At 29.0% G+C, this 16522-nt stretch overlaps 1 protein-coding gene across 1 annotated transcript; it reads left to right on the top strand.

Annotated features, from left to right (window-relative positions):
• Positions 1 to 5017: 5017 nt before the first annotated feature.
• Positions 5018 to 5819, top strand: LOC136979135 (uncharacterized). The gene is made up of 2 exons (XM_067275062.1): positions 5018 to 5319; positions 5378 to 5819. The coding sequence occupies exons 1-2, from the start codon at positions 5018 to 5020 to the stop codon at positions 5817 to 5819; spliced, it is 744 nt and encodes a 247-aa protein (XP_067131163.1).
• Positions 5820 to 16522: the final 10703 nt, after the last annotated feature.

The raw sequence follows: 16522 nt of genomic DNA, 5'->3' as shown, positions 1-16522 counted from the left end.
GTGCCCGCCGCTGTGCGACCACGATAAAAATAAAGATATTTCGGTTTTCAATAAAATGCTATGTAAAAGTTTTTTCGTTTTTAATGATTAACCACTCAAAAGTAGAAATGGCGTCCAACACAGATAAAAGCACAAAGCGAAATGCGACCGATCTCTTTTTCCCCTCTGCCAAATCTTCACCAACCAAATTTCCCATACCTGAAATGAAATAAACCGGTCCGTTCTGAATATCATAAAAATCAAAGTACAGATCACGACTTACAGATGAACACCTTGACGATTGCTTACGATCAGGAATATCATCATACTCTCCTAATTACGAAGCAATGGCCAATGAAATGCAATGCAAAAAATCACATTTACTTTCAGATTTATATTTTTTATAAAGAATTTTTATAATCTGTAGATTTTGTATGCATTGTTTAGTAATTACTTGTTTTGTAAAAATTATTGTTAATAGTCTTGTGTATGTTTTATTACATTTTTGGAATTAAATGTTTTCTGTACATTATGTGTATGTATTATTAACTATGTCCAAATATAAATTCACCTTGAAAAAATAAATGGTGCCCGCCGTCCGGCCGGTATTCTAGAATGTGCTCTTAGGTACAAAAAGGTTGGGAACCCCTGCTCTATCTGGTGTAACTACCTACTAACTTACACTCTACCTACTAGCAAGTATAACTTTTCTTGCTGATATGAGATTTTACTTTAAAAATAACTTTTACATTATTAATCTTAATAAGTGTAATTGTGTGTAGCGCTATCTGTTATGAGACTTTATTATTAAAAATTTTTTATATTATTAATTATTATAAAATGGCAAAAAGTTTAATTTCGAGGTTAGGGATGAGTTTTATTTTTTTCAAAAAATGTATACCTTGTATGCTAATAACGAGGAAAAATCTTCAGAAGTGCGACTGCTCTCGAGATACGATACATGATCCTTTCTACCTCCCCATTCCCTCGACCTTTAACCACCAAAATATAATAGTAAAAATGCTCCATATAGACGAGTTACCGTGCCAAAGTTTGATTATTAATTACCCCGTCCTGAGATACTGAACGAAATAGATGCCAACACACACACACACCAACACGGAATTTTTTTTCCTTTTTTTGACATTTTCGGGTTCAGGAAATTTCAAAACGTAGATATTTGCAAAAAAAACAGAGTCAAATTTGACAAGATTCCAATACTTTCCTTGTTAGGTGATACAGAATAGCTGGGAAAGTAAAAATCCCATAACTTTCCGTAATTCAAAATATATTATTCATTTCTTAAAATTACATTTTTCATTCATTCAATTATAAAAAAACAATATTTTTAATTGTCTACATGGACTTTACTCATTATTAGGACTTTACACTGGTGTTAAGACTTGACACAAGAATGAGAATTAGTTCAGAAAAAACAAATTTTCTTTATTATATCACCTGCAATAATTTTCTCTGTACACATATTACACGTGTTTCGGGCCTTCAAGCCCGCAGTATTACTACAAAAAACTAAAAAAATAACAATAAAAGAAGACTTCGTATATAATAATTTCCCGACAATAAAATACTATTTTTTAAATAAAAGTTACAATCAATATGTATTCCAACAATCAATACAACAACAGGATGAAATTTCTCGTTTTAAATTTACATAACATTTCACTGTATAATTAAAAATAAATAAGTAAAATAAAGATGGAAACTATTAAAAGCGTACAATATTAAAAATAATGTTAGAAATAAGGACTGTAAGGCAATTATAATAAAAAAAATATAACTTATTAGGTATAAAAAAAGTGAAAGGACATTTCCATTGAGGATGACGTAACTTTCATACTACCATATTTGTGAATCATAAGACAAAAGAGAGGAAAAGTCTTTCTATTAAGCAAAACAAAATTTCAGTGTTTAAAGAAAAGAGCAAAACATTGTAAATATTTAAATGAAAACATAATCCATAGACAGGTTATGGTAAGGTTATGGCAAGGCGTCATATTTGGGAACCTCTGCCATTTTGTGAAATGAATGAAAAGGAAATTTTTTCAGATAGTCTGTTTTGAAGACTCCGATGTCAGTAAACTTATTTTTTCGGATTGCCCTGAAATTTTCTGGTCAGTTTTGTCGGGCTGCAATTTGAAAAAAATGTGTAGATTTAAAAATTTTCACTGTCGTTCGTCCTATGATGGCCAAGCGGTCAAGGTGGCAGCCTACTGCCACCTTGACCGCTTGGCCATCATAGGACAGGAATAACAGGAATTCCCGATTAACTATATACGAATTCCCAATGCAAACTGAAAGTCATGTTATTTCAATTCGAAAATTTTTCCCTGTAAGGTGTTAGACAGATGACCGGCATGACTCCACTGTTAAAGGAAAAAGTATGATGTACTGTACAGGGGCAAGCCACTACTACTTTGAGGTGAACATATATTATAGATTAAAAATTTCAGCTCGTTTTTTTAAACTCTTTCCACCCTGTGGGCACTAAGGGGGCCTCTTTAAGCTTGCCTATCGTGGGTTCGGACCACAACGGAGCGGCTGGGTGGTGAGGGATGGGACCCGACGTATCCGGATGGACCACCCCCAAAAAATTCCCGGGGATTTTTCGACCCGGCGGGATTCGAACTCGGGTGCCCCAGAGCGGTGGGCTCCACCTTGACCGCTCAGCCATCTAGCCGCTCGTTTTCTATTAATAATTGCTTGTTTTCTATTTTGACTTTCTAATTGTAACGAACAAAGGAGATTTTCGACTAGAGTTTAATCCGCATAGCTGAATGACTGTACCACAAATTATGATAATAAGTATATGTAATAATCAATATATAATCAGGCTATTTTCGGTAGATGATAGTTCCGATTTAATTAATCGTTGCGGTATCCATTCTAATGCCGGTTATAGTGATCACGGACTGATGGACACTCCCTTTCTCGATTAGGTCTTTAGTTCTTTTAGTTTTCTTTCTTTTATTATTTTTAAATTGGAGTTTCAGCCAATCTGTTTCTTCGTTTAGTCTCTCATTCTGTCGTTGATTAGAATATCTAATTAATTTAGTCGTCTGTGAATGAAGTCTTAGAAATTGTGTCGGAATGGTATGGACTTTCGTTTTGTCTATTTATTTGTCGTCTTGTTTGTTTTCGTATGTCTTCGGATCGTTTCGAAATGTTGTATACCAATTTTGATAGTTCAATAGGACAGGAACCTATACAAATATTTTAAATAATTATTTTCGTCGGGCGTCTGTTTGCGAATTTTCCAAATCCAGGTAAATCCTGTTTCGCACTAACTGAGCAACTTCATCTGTTCGGTGCTCGATTGGATTTAAATTTCTCTTTGAAATAAGTGAATCATTTGTCAAATTCGTGAGAAAAAGATAACACAAAAACTCGAAACACAATAGCGAAAGCTTTCTTTCAAAATAATTCATATTAACAATGAAAATTTTGTTAGTCGTTTTTTATCGAATTTTTTAGTCATCAAATTTTAAAAATTTAAATTTCTTTTTTCATAGAATTTTCTGTTTTGTGTAATTACGGGGTTGTTTTTGGTAGTAACGTTTCATCCAAAACTAGAAAAAAAATATTTAATAAATATAATCTTTAAATAAGTTTGCATAAAGTACTAAACTATATTTAATTTAAAAGTACAATGCTTTCTTCACGTTTTTGAGACATTCTAAAATCTGCATTTATAAATTTTCAATTGATCTAGTCTCTGATTTCTCTTAGTGCAATTGTCTGTAGGAATACTGCTTTTATTAAATGACTTGCCTTTGCTTTTTGAAATTAAATCAAAAAGTTGGAAAAATATTAGTAAAATTTCTTCGTTTTTATTTTATTCATAATATAAATCGCAAATAAACGTATGAATTACTCATAAGATTATCACTTTCGTATATAATACAATTTATTTTGTTGGGTTTATTGTGTTCTATATACAATAGACCAGCAAGTCTTAAACTTTTTTAAAAGAGCCGGTATTGTCATCTTTTCTTTGTAAAATATTCTTGCGCCTTTTAGAATTTTCATAAAAGCAGACTGGACTATATTTTTCTTGGGATGTATTTTGTTTTAAACTCCACCATTGCCGGTCCCAAGCCCGGATGAGAAAGGAGGAGGGGCGTGGAAGGAACTGGTAAACCACCACGCTATTTTTACCAGAATACTTCATGGCAAGCTATAAAAAAAGTTCTGTTATGGTCATCAGCGTTGGACCTTCCAGGCTGTCTGATCACCTACCGGTTACTGGAGAAGATCATAGTTTGTATCGCATGTTCAATCAAGACCTGGATGAAGTAGCAGGGTTAAACTCTGAGGAGCACCTGTGGCTGATACTCTTGATGAAAGAGTCAATCTGCGCTTCACAAATAACAACATAAAAGGGAACTTGGAACGTAAGAGGAATGATCCTCGGCAAATTGGAAATAGTAAATAAAGAAGTGATAAGATGCAACTTTCACATTCTAGGAGTCAGTGAACTCCTAGAATGAAATGTCAATTCCTTGAAGAAGAAAGCAAGAAAGGTCACACCAGGTCAATATTCAAGGAGGTTAAAGAGTTAAGATCAAATTTTAAAGCCTAAAAAGGAATGATCAAAAACAAGAATGGGATTGTACTACACGATCAACAGGATATAAAAGAAAGATGGTGAGAATATGCGACTGACCTATTCTCAACAGTCAATAGTCAAACAGATCATACAAAACCTTGCAACCAAGATGAGATACAAGAGCCATGCATCTTAGAATGTGAAGTTCTAAAGTCTCTGGAAGCACTGCCACAAGGAAAAGCACCGGGAATTGATGGAATCCCAATGGAACTTCTCAAAGCAGTGCCTGTCAAGATTCTGACAAAAGTCTGCCAATGGATATGGTCGTCAGTTTGTTGACCAACTGACTGGAAGAGATCCATCTTAATATCTTTGTTTAAGAAGGGTGACTACAGGTACTGTTCAAACTATCGCACGATTGCTCCGATATCTCAGGCTAGCAAAATTCTTCTCAAAATAATACAGCACAGAATGCAACAGTTTGTTGACAGTGAGCTAGCTGCAGAACAAGCAGGATTCAGGAAAGGCAGAGGAACAAGGGATCATATAGCAAACATCAGATGGATAATGGAAAAAGCAATAGAATTTCAGAAAGATGTCACATGTGTTTTATTGATTAGAGTAAAGCTCAATAAAATATGGAGAACACTGAAGGACATGAGCCTCCCTGATCACATCATCAATCTACTTCAAGCACTCTATCACAACCAAGAAGCAACAGTGAGAACAGTCTATGGTGACACAAACTGGCTAACAGTGGACAAAGGAGTCAGGCAAAGATGCATCCTTTCACCTTCACTGTTTAATATATATGCAGAGATGATTTTTCAGGAGATCAGCCTCTCAAGACACAGACCTTGGTTTCCACATAGGAGGCAAGATCATCAATAATTTAAGGTACGTAGATGATACAACTTTACTAGCAGAGTCGGAAGAAGATCTGGTCAGTTTAATCAAGAGCATAAAAGACGAGAGTGAGAAGATGGACCTAAAGCTCAACATCCAAAAGATCAAGGTCATGACGACAGCTGAACTGCAAAGGAAAGTGACAATAGATGACTACGAACTAGAGATTGTGGATAACTTTATCTTTCTTGGTTCAAAGTTGAACAGAATAGGAGCATGCACAGAGGAGATTAAGCGAAGGTTAACCTTGGGCCGCACCGCTCTAACATCTGGAAAAGCCGAGACATCACAATATCTACTAAGGCCAGACTGGTCCAGGCAATTGTGTTCCCAATCACAATCTATGGTTGTGAAAGCTGGACAGTAAGAAAAAGCGATAGAAGGATAGATGCATTCGAACTTTAGTGTTGGCGGCGGATCCTCAGAATCCCGTGGACAGATAGAACAACTAATAAAGAAGTCCTAGAGAAAATTCGACCACAAATCTCCTTGGAGGCAGTGATTGCACGCTTGAAGTTAAAGTTCTTTGATCACACCATTTGTGCTGACTCCCTGGAAAAACAGATCATGCTGGGAATGGTAAAGGAACATAGGAAAAGGGGAAGGAAACGTACCAGGGAAACGTAGATGGATAATTTCAAAGCAGATACCAGCCTGGAACTCAAATACCTGAAAGACTGGGCACTACACAGAACTCGCTGAAGGAAACTCGTCTATGAAGTCACTAATAGTCGTACACTACTGAATGGTTAAAGAAGGAGAATTTTGTTTTAATGAAACTAGAATTTTCTTGCTTTTTAATATATGATTATATTTCTAAAAAAACAAAAGTAAATTAGTATACATAGATACTTACTGCTAAATGAAATAAAATTTTTATGTAATAGCTATATTGTTGTCATAACCATAATGATAACTAAATGTTCTCCTAGAAAGGATCTCGCGCCAAGGCCGGCACAGACGTCAGTCATAGAGGGAGCCGCACTTTCGAATTTCTAAGATAATTTAATAATATATATTAAATTTTCTTAGAAATTTATACAAATATATATAATTTGTTTTTTGTAATTCTTTGTCGAATATATAACTATTTGTATTTAATATTTGTAAATTATATTTATTATTAAAATTATATGAATTTTCGATTAAAAAATTATTTTTTGCAAATATTTTGGAGCCGACTAAACTTTTTCCGAGATCCTGCAATACCTCCAGCTCGTGCCCCACTGTTTAAACCATTTCATTATCTGAATTCAATAATTTACCATAATAAAAGTATTGGTATTTTAACACATAATTATAAATGTAGGTAGCCAGTATTATGCATTTTTTAGTGTATAATACTACGGATTAAGAATTATAAAAATAAATAAGGAAGATACATAATACTTTAGAATCTTTCAAGATAGAAATGTTACTTTATCGGAAGAAACGTTCAGAATGCTTTCATGATTTAATATTTATCTCATTAACTCTAAATAAATTCAGCATTCTTTAGTGATCTGTGGCGACTTATGAAGGATGATGTAGGTATTGGATTCCCGCGCGCTTTACGGTACACTTTATGTACCATATAGCGTATCATATAAACATAATTACTAAACAATAATTATGTTTTCTATACAATTTAATCATATACGGTAAACGTTAGTTAGGTCTGACTATTATAATGAATCGGATGTTTAGTATAAAGAACACCTACATTTATTACCGGTATTATTATTAATTCTTAGATGAACTGAAATTCGATTAAACCAACCGCAATGTTTGTTTATAGATGGAAGATAAGATACATTTCATATTAAACAAAAATATCCATATTTTATTTTTATTTCTAGGACGACAAAGTTATCTTTTCTGCAAATATTTACTTAAATTATGCAAATATATTCTTTGTAAAACAAATGTTAAAAACTTTTTTGAAGTTTGTTCGATATATACAGGAATATTTTACTCTTCCTTTATTATATTCATGAATGAAAAAATTAAAATTATAAATAATCTTATTTTTTAAAGATTATTCCATCTGTAATTGTATTGAAATATACTCTACAATTTCTGTTTATTTTTAAATTATTCAAAATAATTTTAAAGAAAATGATAAAACTCAAATGAAATCTCTCTCTCATTTATTTTTATCGGTTTATAATTTATTAATAATTTTTAATTGTAATACAAAAAATTATTCTTGCAATTACCGTACAATTTTAAAATAATTAAAAGTTTAAAATTATTAAATTTTTCCCAAATCAGCCTAAACATTTTATCAATCTTCAGAAAATTATTGAAATTTTTAAAATTTTATTGAATAATTAAACTGTATGAACGAGTGTTCTCGTTTTTAATTTCTATTTCAAACAGCAGGAGTGATCTTATTGATCTTCGAATAAATCGAATATTAATAAGATCATTCCTGCTGTTTGAAACAGAATCGTTCTTAGCTTTCTGCTTATTAAAATAATTTTAATTAGCAGAAAAGCTAATTTTATTTTGAATTGTTACATTCCATGCGTATTTTTAATAGTAAGAATAAAAATAGCGAATTCAGCATTTCTTCATTTATCCGAAGGCCTTTTGCCAATTTTCCCGATCTGTTCACACAAATATTAGAGCACATAATATATTTACCATGGCATCCAACCAATTTAACTTTTTCTTGTTTAAAATAATTTAAATTCTTACTATTTTAAAATGATAATATATATATATATATATTTAAAAACCCGAATTTGTAATTTTTATATTTGGAATTCTGAATTTATTTTACAGCTAAATCTGGAATTTTGGAGCATTTAAGTTTAAAGAAAAATCAAAAATAATATTTTCTAAAATAAAATTTAGAAAACTTACAAAACATTTTCTGCGCAAATTTTATATAGTATCAACCTAATAAAAGAGTGAGGTAATTCTATATTTTTGAACCGAAATTTTTTATTTTAAAATTCCTAGACTCGAAATAAAAACACAGTGACATACTTGTATCATCAAAATTATTTACTACTTTAATTATTTTTTTAAAAATAATATTGCATTTCTATAGTTATATGTGAATGCAATTCATGTTTTCTGAAAATTTCATTTTTAATTTCATCGAAGTTGTTAAATACATATTTGTATATATGCAACCTCTGTGTCTTCCTCTTTTTTTTTTTTTTTTTTTTTTTTTGTATTTTCCACATAAACATTCATACTCATTGACAGGGCCAAAAATCTTAGGACAAAACAACCCACTCTTCTCAACTTTGAACGTACGGTAATTCGCAGTTGAGACATCTTGCACCTCACCGCAAGACATAGATTTAATATTTTCAGGGCTAGCAACCAATATTATAGTAACAGAATGCATTTAATGAATTATTTAACAATAATTTAACATATAGATGTAACGTATTAAAATTAAGTACCTAAATACAATAGTAATAATAAAACAAAGTAATTTGTTATCTGTAGTTATCTTTCTAAATCTTTATTTAAATAAGAACAATGCAGTCTTTCATACAAATTACACAATGTTCTATTCATATTAATTCATTCAATTCATTCTTTCAATGTTAATTCATCAAACGCTACATTTTGTGCATGTATTTTGGATAAGGTATAGTTTATTTATTTATACAGTATATTTTGCATATACAATAAGAAGTGTCTCTTGACAATTAATTTCCTCCCTGATTTTGAACTGTTTTGAAGTTTATAAATTTGATAAAATAGAATAATTTATTAAAGTAATTTCAATATAAATTCGATAATTTATTCAATTATTTTTTTTATACTGAATTTAAAAAAATCTTTTTGTCACATGTGCTTGTAAATTAATATGTAAACTGTATATAGCTGTCACGTGATTATTAGGCATTATCAAATTTCAAGAAGTTTCTAAAGGATAACATTGAAAAGCTGAATTTCTAAGTATTTATTATTACGTAATGAAAAATAATATCCCGTGATGTCATTAAATAGAATTCCCATCTTCCTCTCTGCATTTATAATTTAACATATTTCTTTTTCCTGTTATGACATTTTCGTTTTAATCAAACCGGATTTATTCTTATAATTTTTAATGACTAAAACATTCTTTTAATTAGAGATTTGTAAGGAAATTATGTTTAAACAATCAAATTTTATTTCCTACAGTTTCTATAAATAAAAACGGAAAAATACTTACTCAAAAAAAATTGTTTCCTGATTTTAAAAATGGCGGATGATATAGGTTTCCATGGTAACTGGAAATAACCAATCACAGGTAAGCAGACGATACCTTTTTTAAAGTTAAAATGTCGTCTGCTTTTTTTTCTTAATCGAAAGTATCTATTTTAATTAATAATGCAGACAAGTTAAAATTCATAGAAATTTATTTATTTATAAAGCTTATTGCTCTCGAGTTTAAATCACCGATAGATTTTAAATTAGTCGTTGGAAAATAGCCAATCACAAGTGAGCATACAAAAAAAAAACTTTGTGCACTCACTTGTGATTGGCTATTCTTTTTGCGCTGTCGTCTGGTTTAAAAGGGGTGAATTTAAATATTTAAAATAATGTAAAAGAGTTGAAATTTTATGAAAATTTTATTTTATTTATAAAGTTTACCGTGATTAATAAACTTAAATGAGTTTAATAGATATTAATTTTTCAATTACGATAGGAACTCAACAAATTCAGAATTTCCCATTTGTTTATATTGAAGCTTTTTTTTTTTTTCTTAACTCTTTCCGCCCTGTGGGCACTAAGAGGGCCTCTTTTAGTAGGCCCATTATGGGTTCGGCCAGGCCCACAATGGGGCGACCGGGTGGTGAGGGACGGGGCCCGACATATCCGAACGGACCACCCCCCGAAAAATTCCTGGGGATTACTCGACCCGTTCGGACTCGATCCCGGGTCCCCCAGAGCGGTAGGCTGCCACCTTTACCGCTCGGCCATCCGGCCGTCTATATTGAAGCTTGCATGAACGTTTATAAATTTAAAAATATTGTTATTTTTAATCATTTAATTACAATATAGAGCCAAATTATATGTCAAATTAATATTTATTAACATAAAGGGACTGCATGTTAATAATTTATTAAACTTCAATCATCAATAGGGGGTTGGGAATTTTCCCGACGCGGAAAACACTCGTAGCCCTCGTGCTTTTTACCCGTATAAATTATTATTATTTTACTAATAAATAAATCTTTAAAACTGGTATTTATTAGTAAACATTCAAGGCATTTCATTTGTTTAAAAAAAAAAAAAAACAAGAGAGGCCCACTATCTCTGGTCCTCATACCAAGCTTTCGGATGTCAAGTGGTGTGTTATCCTATGAACAAAAAGGGCAATTAGTTTTCTTATAAAAGATAGGTTTGGGCATCTATTGGCGAGGATCTCAAGCCAATCTTTTATAAGAAAATTTTTCCCCAAAAAATATCTGAATTCAACACTACAGTACATGGGGCCCCCTGAATCAAATTTGTCTTGACCCACGCGCCACTGTTGAGGCCTTTTTAACATGAATATATTACAAGCCTACATTAAACACAGGCCTACACTATAAAAATATTGATTTTCCGATTGTTAAATGTAGAAAAATTGATTGTTTTGTTAACCTTTTATAAATATTTCTATGATTATTTGACCTTTAAAGAACAGATATTCGTAGAAATAAATTTATATTTGTTAATATATTTTCAACATACATTATCTGAGTATTTAAATTTTATTAAAGATTCTTAAATATATTAAACTCTTATATTGGCTTTTCAGTCATCTTTATTCAAGTTACGAATGGTTAATCAGGTGTTGAAGGTTATTAGTTCACTTCCGCCTTGAAATTTCATTATAATAAAAGTAGAATAAAAACAGAAGGTCAATAAAAACGTGAGGTTAATTCAAGCACATGATAAACATTTACATGTCGTGTACTAATGTGTTATATAGATTTAGAACAATAAAAAATTAACACACATGAAGACAAATATAAACAGCCATTAAATATATATATTAATGTATTTAAATTGTTTTACATATTGATAATAGGTATGGGCCTAGGCCTAGTTTTATAAGTCGTTCGGCAATAAGATAATTAAAGCTAGTTGTTTGGTCACTTCAGATGAAGGACATTATAAATTATATTTTGTAATATTTATGTTGTTTTCTACTTTGGTATTTCCATGAAATCCAACTTTTTCATGATATAGGATAAAAATATATTAAGTAATTTTCTTTGAAAGTAGTGGAATAAATTCTCCACACCTATAAAATTTTTGATCAGAAAAGAATTCTAATAATAAATAATGTATGTCATTGCAAAATTTAGTACTTAAAACTTTTGACTAAGTTTACATATGAAGTAGTTATGAATTTGCATATAATAAATTTTTATGTAATTCATTATAAAGGTTCTCTTTCTTGAAGTTAAATTACAATTTTTTTGTTAATAGTAATTAAATAAGTGTCAAATGAAAGCCTATTATGAGTGTTTATTATTCATTAGCTTGCTTAGTTCCTTTTCAGAGTTTTATTGCGGATTAAACTCTGCACTTATTCAATAACTGATTTAATTAAAAGCTGTAATATTTATTATTCGTCAGGAATTTAAAAACATTTTACAAAAAACTTCATACCTATGACAGAATTAAATTCACAGTAATATATATGGAATCAACATTTTAAAATTTAATTCCACAATCAGTTTATACAATTTTAAATCAATTATGAATAAAGCATACTACTTCACTTTTACTGTAATTTATACTAGTGAGTGGCCCAAATTTTAAATAAAACAAACAAAACATTAAAACAGTTAAACCAAAGAATATTTTTTCCCAATATATCAATGATTTTTATTCTAATTAAATAGATACAAGTACAATCTTTAAAACAGATAATTTATTCATTATAATATTGTTTCTATTCCTTTTAATTTCAAAATAAACAATGTTCTAATAATCCATACTTTATGTGTATTTTGGTAATAAACACCATATTCACCTTAGAAAAGTGCAATTGAATTATGCTTAAGCAGAATTTTCCAGATAGTCATAATTATAATTTATCCTTTCACTTGTCTATCAAAGACTGGAGAGTATGATTTATAATGGCTATTTTCTATTTTAAAAATCTAACAGATTGGAGACTATTAAAAGAATATAAATTTATATCTTACAAATCACAAACTTAATTAAATTCCTGTATATAAAACAATCTATTTTTGGTAACACTAATGAGATAAAATAATAAATTGTATAATTATTCATGCATTGTAAACAATTATAAAAATATCTTCCTTGTGATAAAATTTCATTCCACCTGACACAATCCTATTTATTTAGCTCTAAAAAATATCCTAAGAACAAGTATATTATAATTATTTCTTTAAGTTATAGTAGATGAAAATTATTCTGGAAAAACAATTGTATTCTTATATTTATATATATAATAAAGTTGTGTAAAACTTGTTATTCTAGTACGTTAAATATAACATTTTTTTTATTCCAAAATTTCTGTTTATATTACTGTACTAGAAAAAATAAAATAAGGAAGGTTAACTTCTAATAATTTCTAGAATATTGTAATACTAAACTATTCTAAATTTTTGCTAATGATTAATGATTGTAAGTATTAGAAATTATATTTTATTTATAAACTATGTAATATACTACATAGCTTACATATTTTATGTATAGTCTAATCTATATATTATAGTTTTGAACTCATTTCTTTAGCAATTACATAAATACTATTACAGTACATTTACGCTAATTGATTTTTTCATATTTTCTATGCCAAAAATACTAAAATATTTGGTGTTTCATATTTTCTTTCTTCACAGAACTAAACTAATATTCTGTAACAAGTTTTAACTTAGATACAGATATTTCATAACTTCAAAAATAGTTTTATTCTATCTATTTCTAGAATTATATTCTTAGTTTATTGATTATTTAATCAATGGAAACATTAAAGAAAAAATGTATTTTAAATATTTTCCAGTTAAAGACGATTAAAATACGCTATAAACTTAAAGATAACAAAAATATGATTAATTTGCATAAACTTATTATAGCTATATCAAACAAATGTTTACACACACACACACACACAACTATGTTTTCATGAATAAAAGTTTCAAATTAAAAATTATTCTATAATTTATGGTAATGTCTTAATCGCATCTAATAGAGCCTATATATATATATATATATATATATATATATATTCATTATGCCTTGTCATTTTTATTGATAACAAAACTATTAATCATTATAAAAACATTTAAACTTGATGGGAGTAACTTAGTTTTTCATTGCAATTTCTTGAAATGAACTTTTTACTTTGAAAACTTATCAAAATTTTTGTTAATGTAAAACAATTTTTCAGTTTAATATGATATTTTACTTGTGTAAATAAAAACACTTTGATAATCTGAGTAAAGATGTTTATTTCAACAGTAAAAAGTGCAGTTAAGTTATGAAACTTGTATCAATTGAAGTCAATAGGAAAGCAATTCGAGAAACAATCAAAATATATCAATTGATCATATCCTTATTAAAATCACTTCTATGAATAAAGTATATCCTCAATTTTTATTATACATATATTTTTAATGTAATTTACATTAACAAATTATTAAATCGAAGCACTATAAAATAATCGAACCTGAAACTCAATTATTTTTTCTTAAAAAAAATTAGAATAGTAATTAATTTCAGTTAAAATGCAGTTAATTGAATAGCTTTGGTTCAAAATTATAAAATGTCCGCTTGTCAAAAAAAAAAAAAAAAAAAAAAAACAACTAAAATCTGATCAACCTATCTAATCAAATCTAAATTAGCTTAAATCTAGTTGAGTTTAGAATTACAAAGATAATTTGAGATCAATCCGTATAAATATTAAAGGAGGCGGGCCAATGATGAGTAAGAAAAATTTCTCGCTACCCAGTTTTGAGTAGATACATGCCTACAACATGGACATGTTGACAGGGATGGGATTGGCATATCCTGCAATATGGTAAGTATGAAGAACAAATTAAAAAACAAAGTTAAACTAAATTAAAATTAGTATAGTTTTAAAAATTTTTTACTGACAGTTTTATAAATTTATCTGTATGAATCCAACCATTTTTTTTTTGTATTGGTTGAAAGCATGCTCAAATTATAAAGTTAATGCTTGCTTTAATTTTAACAATTTCTTCTCTAAGACTTAACCATATATATATATGAATAAAATCTCATAATATTGTATTAGAAGGATATTGCAAAATGTATAAGAGAAAAATTAGATCAATGACATCATCAATGCATGATTAAGTAAAGTGCAATATCCTTCTAGAATATCAACTCATTGAATCACAACAAAAACTTAGATTATACATAGGACATTACGCATTCTTATACTTAGAATCGCTTGATAGATTTTTATAAACATATCTTGCTTTGTCATAATCTATAACACATACTTTGCAAACAATGAAATTTACCATTCCCATATTAAAAAAAAACCATTAGAATGAATGTATTTTACTTCTCAGAGTACTACTATTTATCATTGAATCTTTCTAAAAATGGAAAGGTATTGTCGACTTTTTTAGTATTCGTTGCAAATGTTTTTTATATAATTTTCTACCAATTTTTATAGTAAAATTTTAAAAATTTGGACAATAGTATCAAATATAAGAAATGCATATTTCTACAAAATTATTTGAAATAAAAGTATATGACTTTTTGAAGCTTAGAAAATGAAGATTAAATTTGATCTAATAATCAGACATACTTCAAAATTACAATTAGGTAATTGTGGTAAAATAATTTAATAAAGTACTTGCCTATTTTGTAATTGATATTCTAAGCAATCCACTTAATATATAAGTGGATTGCTTAGAATATCAATTACAAAATATCTTGTTCCACAAAATTTCCTTTGGAATTGTGAAATTGTGGTAATATTTTAAAAACAATTTAATGTTCTAGTTTCGAAGAATTTGAATTTACTTTTCAATAAAATTTACAAGTAACAACAAGTCTTTAATAGTAATTAAATATTGACATTTTTACTAAATTACCAGTAAAAACTTCAAATTTTTCTTTTGTAAATTGCTACTACAAAATCAGTAAAAGTCCTTTGAACTTTTTTAAAACTAATTTTAAATCAATCTAGTGTATATCAAGGCTGGACACATTGGATTTTGGGGGAGGGGGTTTAAGGGTTGTGCATCCCTCATTTGCAAAGAATTAAAAAATACAATATATTATAGTTTTATTTTTTACAAATACACCTATTTCTGAAAAATAATAAAACTACCCAAATACAAACATTGTGAAAAATAATTTTTTTAAAAAAATTCCCCTGTAAGGATTAGTTTTGGGGTCCTTAATTTTTGGATGGTAAAAATTAAACAATTTCTGTGTCCACAAGAAATATACAAGATCATTCACACGTATTTATAAACGGAAAAATTATTAGGGCATATTTGACAATTTCTTTGCCCCTTTACCCCCGAGCTCTGTTGCACCCACCTAATTTACACCACCACTTGTACTGTACACAGTTTTATAATGTGTGAGTGGACTTTCATAAAATATATAAATCAGCTTGCCAAATCAAAACATTACACAACTATTAGTTTATAACTAAATATTAAATTTTATAGAAACTTTAGTGACTTGCTTTTCATTGACGTGTGAAACTCTTTTCATGCACACATTTAAATAAGTTGTTTGATCAAATTTGCGTGACACAAATATCCCACTTGATTACGATGCAAATTTCCTTTGTATTAGATTTAGTTCGGTTACAAACAATTCGTTAGTTAAAATCAAGAGTGGATAAGAAAATCTTGAAGATAATAAAAAATAAAATTCTATTAAAAATATATATAAGATGTAAACATCCTCTTATATTCTTGTAATTTGTTAGAAGAGCTCTCTTACTGAATAACTTTCTATAGATCTGGATGATGTAGCTTATTCAGGTCGTCGAATATGTATGTCAAGAAAATCCTTCAAAACCATTGTCAAAACTAGTTCATTCAAGTTGATCTTATCTTCAATTCTATTTAACATATAGGTCATTTACTATCCTATTAACAAGAGATA

Source organism: Centruroides vittatus, unplaced genomic scaffold (genome assembly GCF_030686945.1).
Source record: "Centruroides vittatus isolate TY-2023 unplaced genomic scaffold, ASM3068694v2 contig_579, whole genome shotgun sequence".
Classification (NCBI taxonomy): domain Eukaryota; kingdom Metazoa; phylum Arthropoda; class Arachnida; order Scorpiones; family Buthidae; genus Centruroides; species Centruroides vittatus.
The sequence above is the reverse complement of the archived record's forward strand: the minus strand, read 5'-3'. Positions and strand labels throughout refer to the sequence as shown.

Excerpts from the sequence above, each read along its gene's own strand:
- LOC136979135 (XM_067275062.1), top strand. The coding sequence starts at position 5,018 with ATGCAACAGTTTGTTGACAGTGAGCTAGCTGCAGAACAAGCAGGATTC. Across the intron at positions 5,320-5,377 it reads ACAGTGGACAAAGGAGTCAG|GAGATCAGCCTCTCAAGACA; the intron begins GCAAAGATGCAT and ends ATGATTTTTCAG.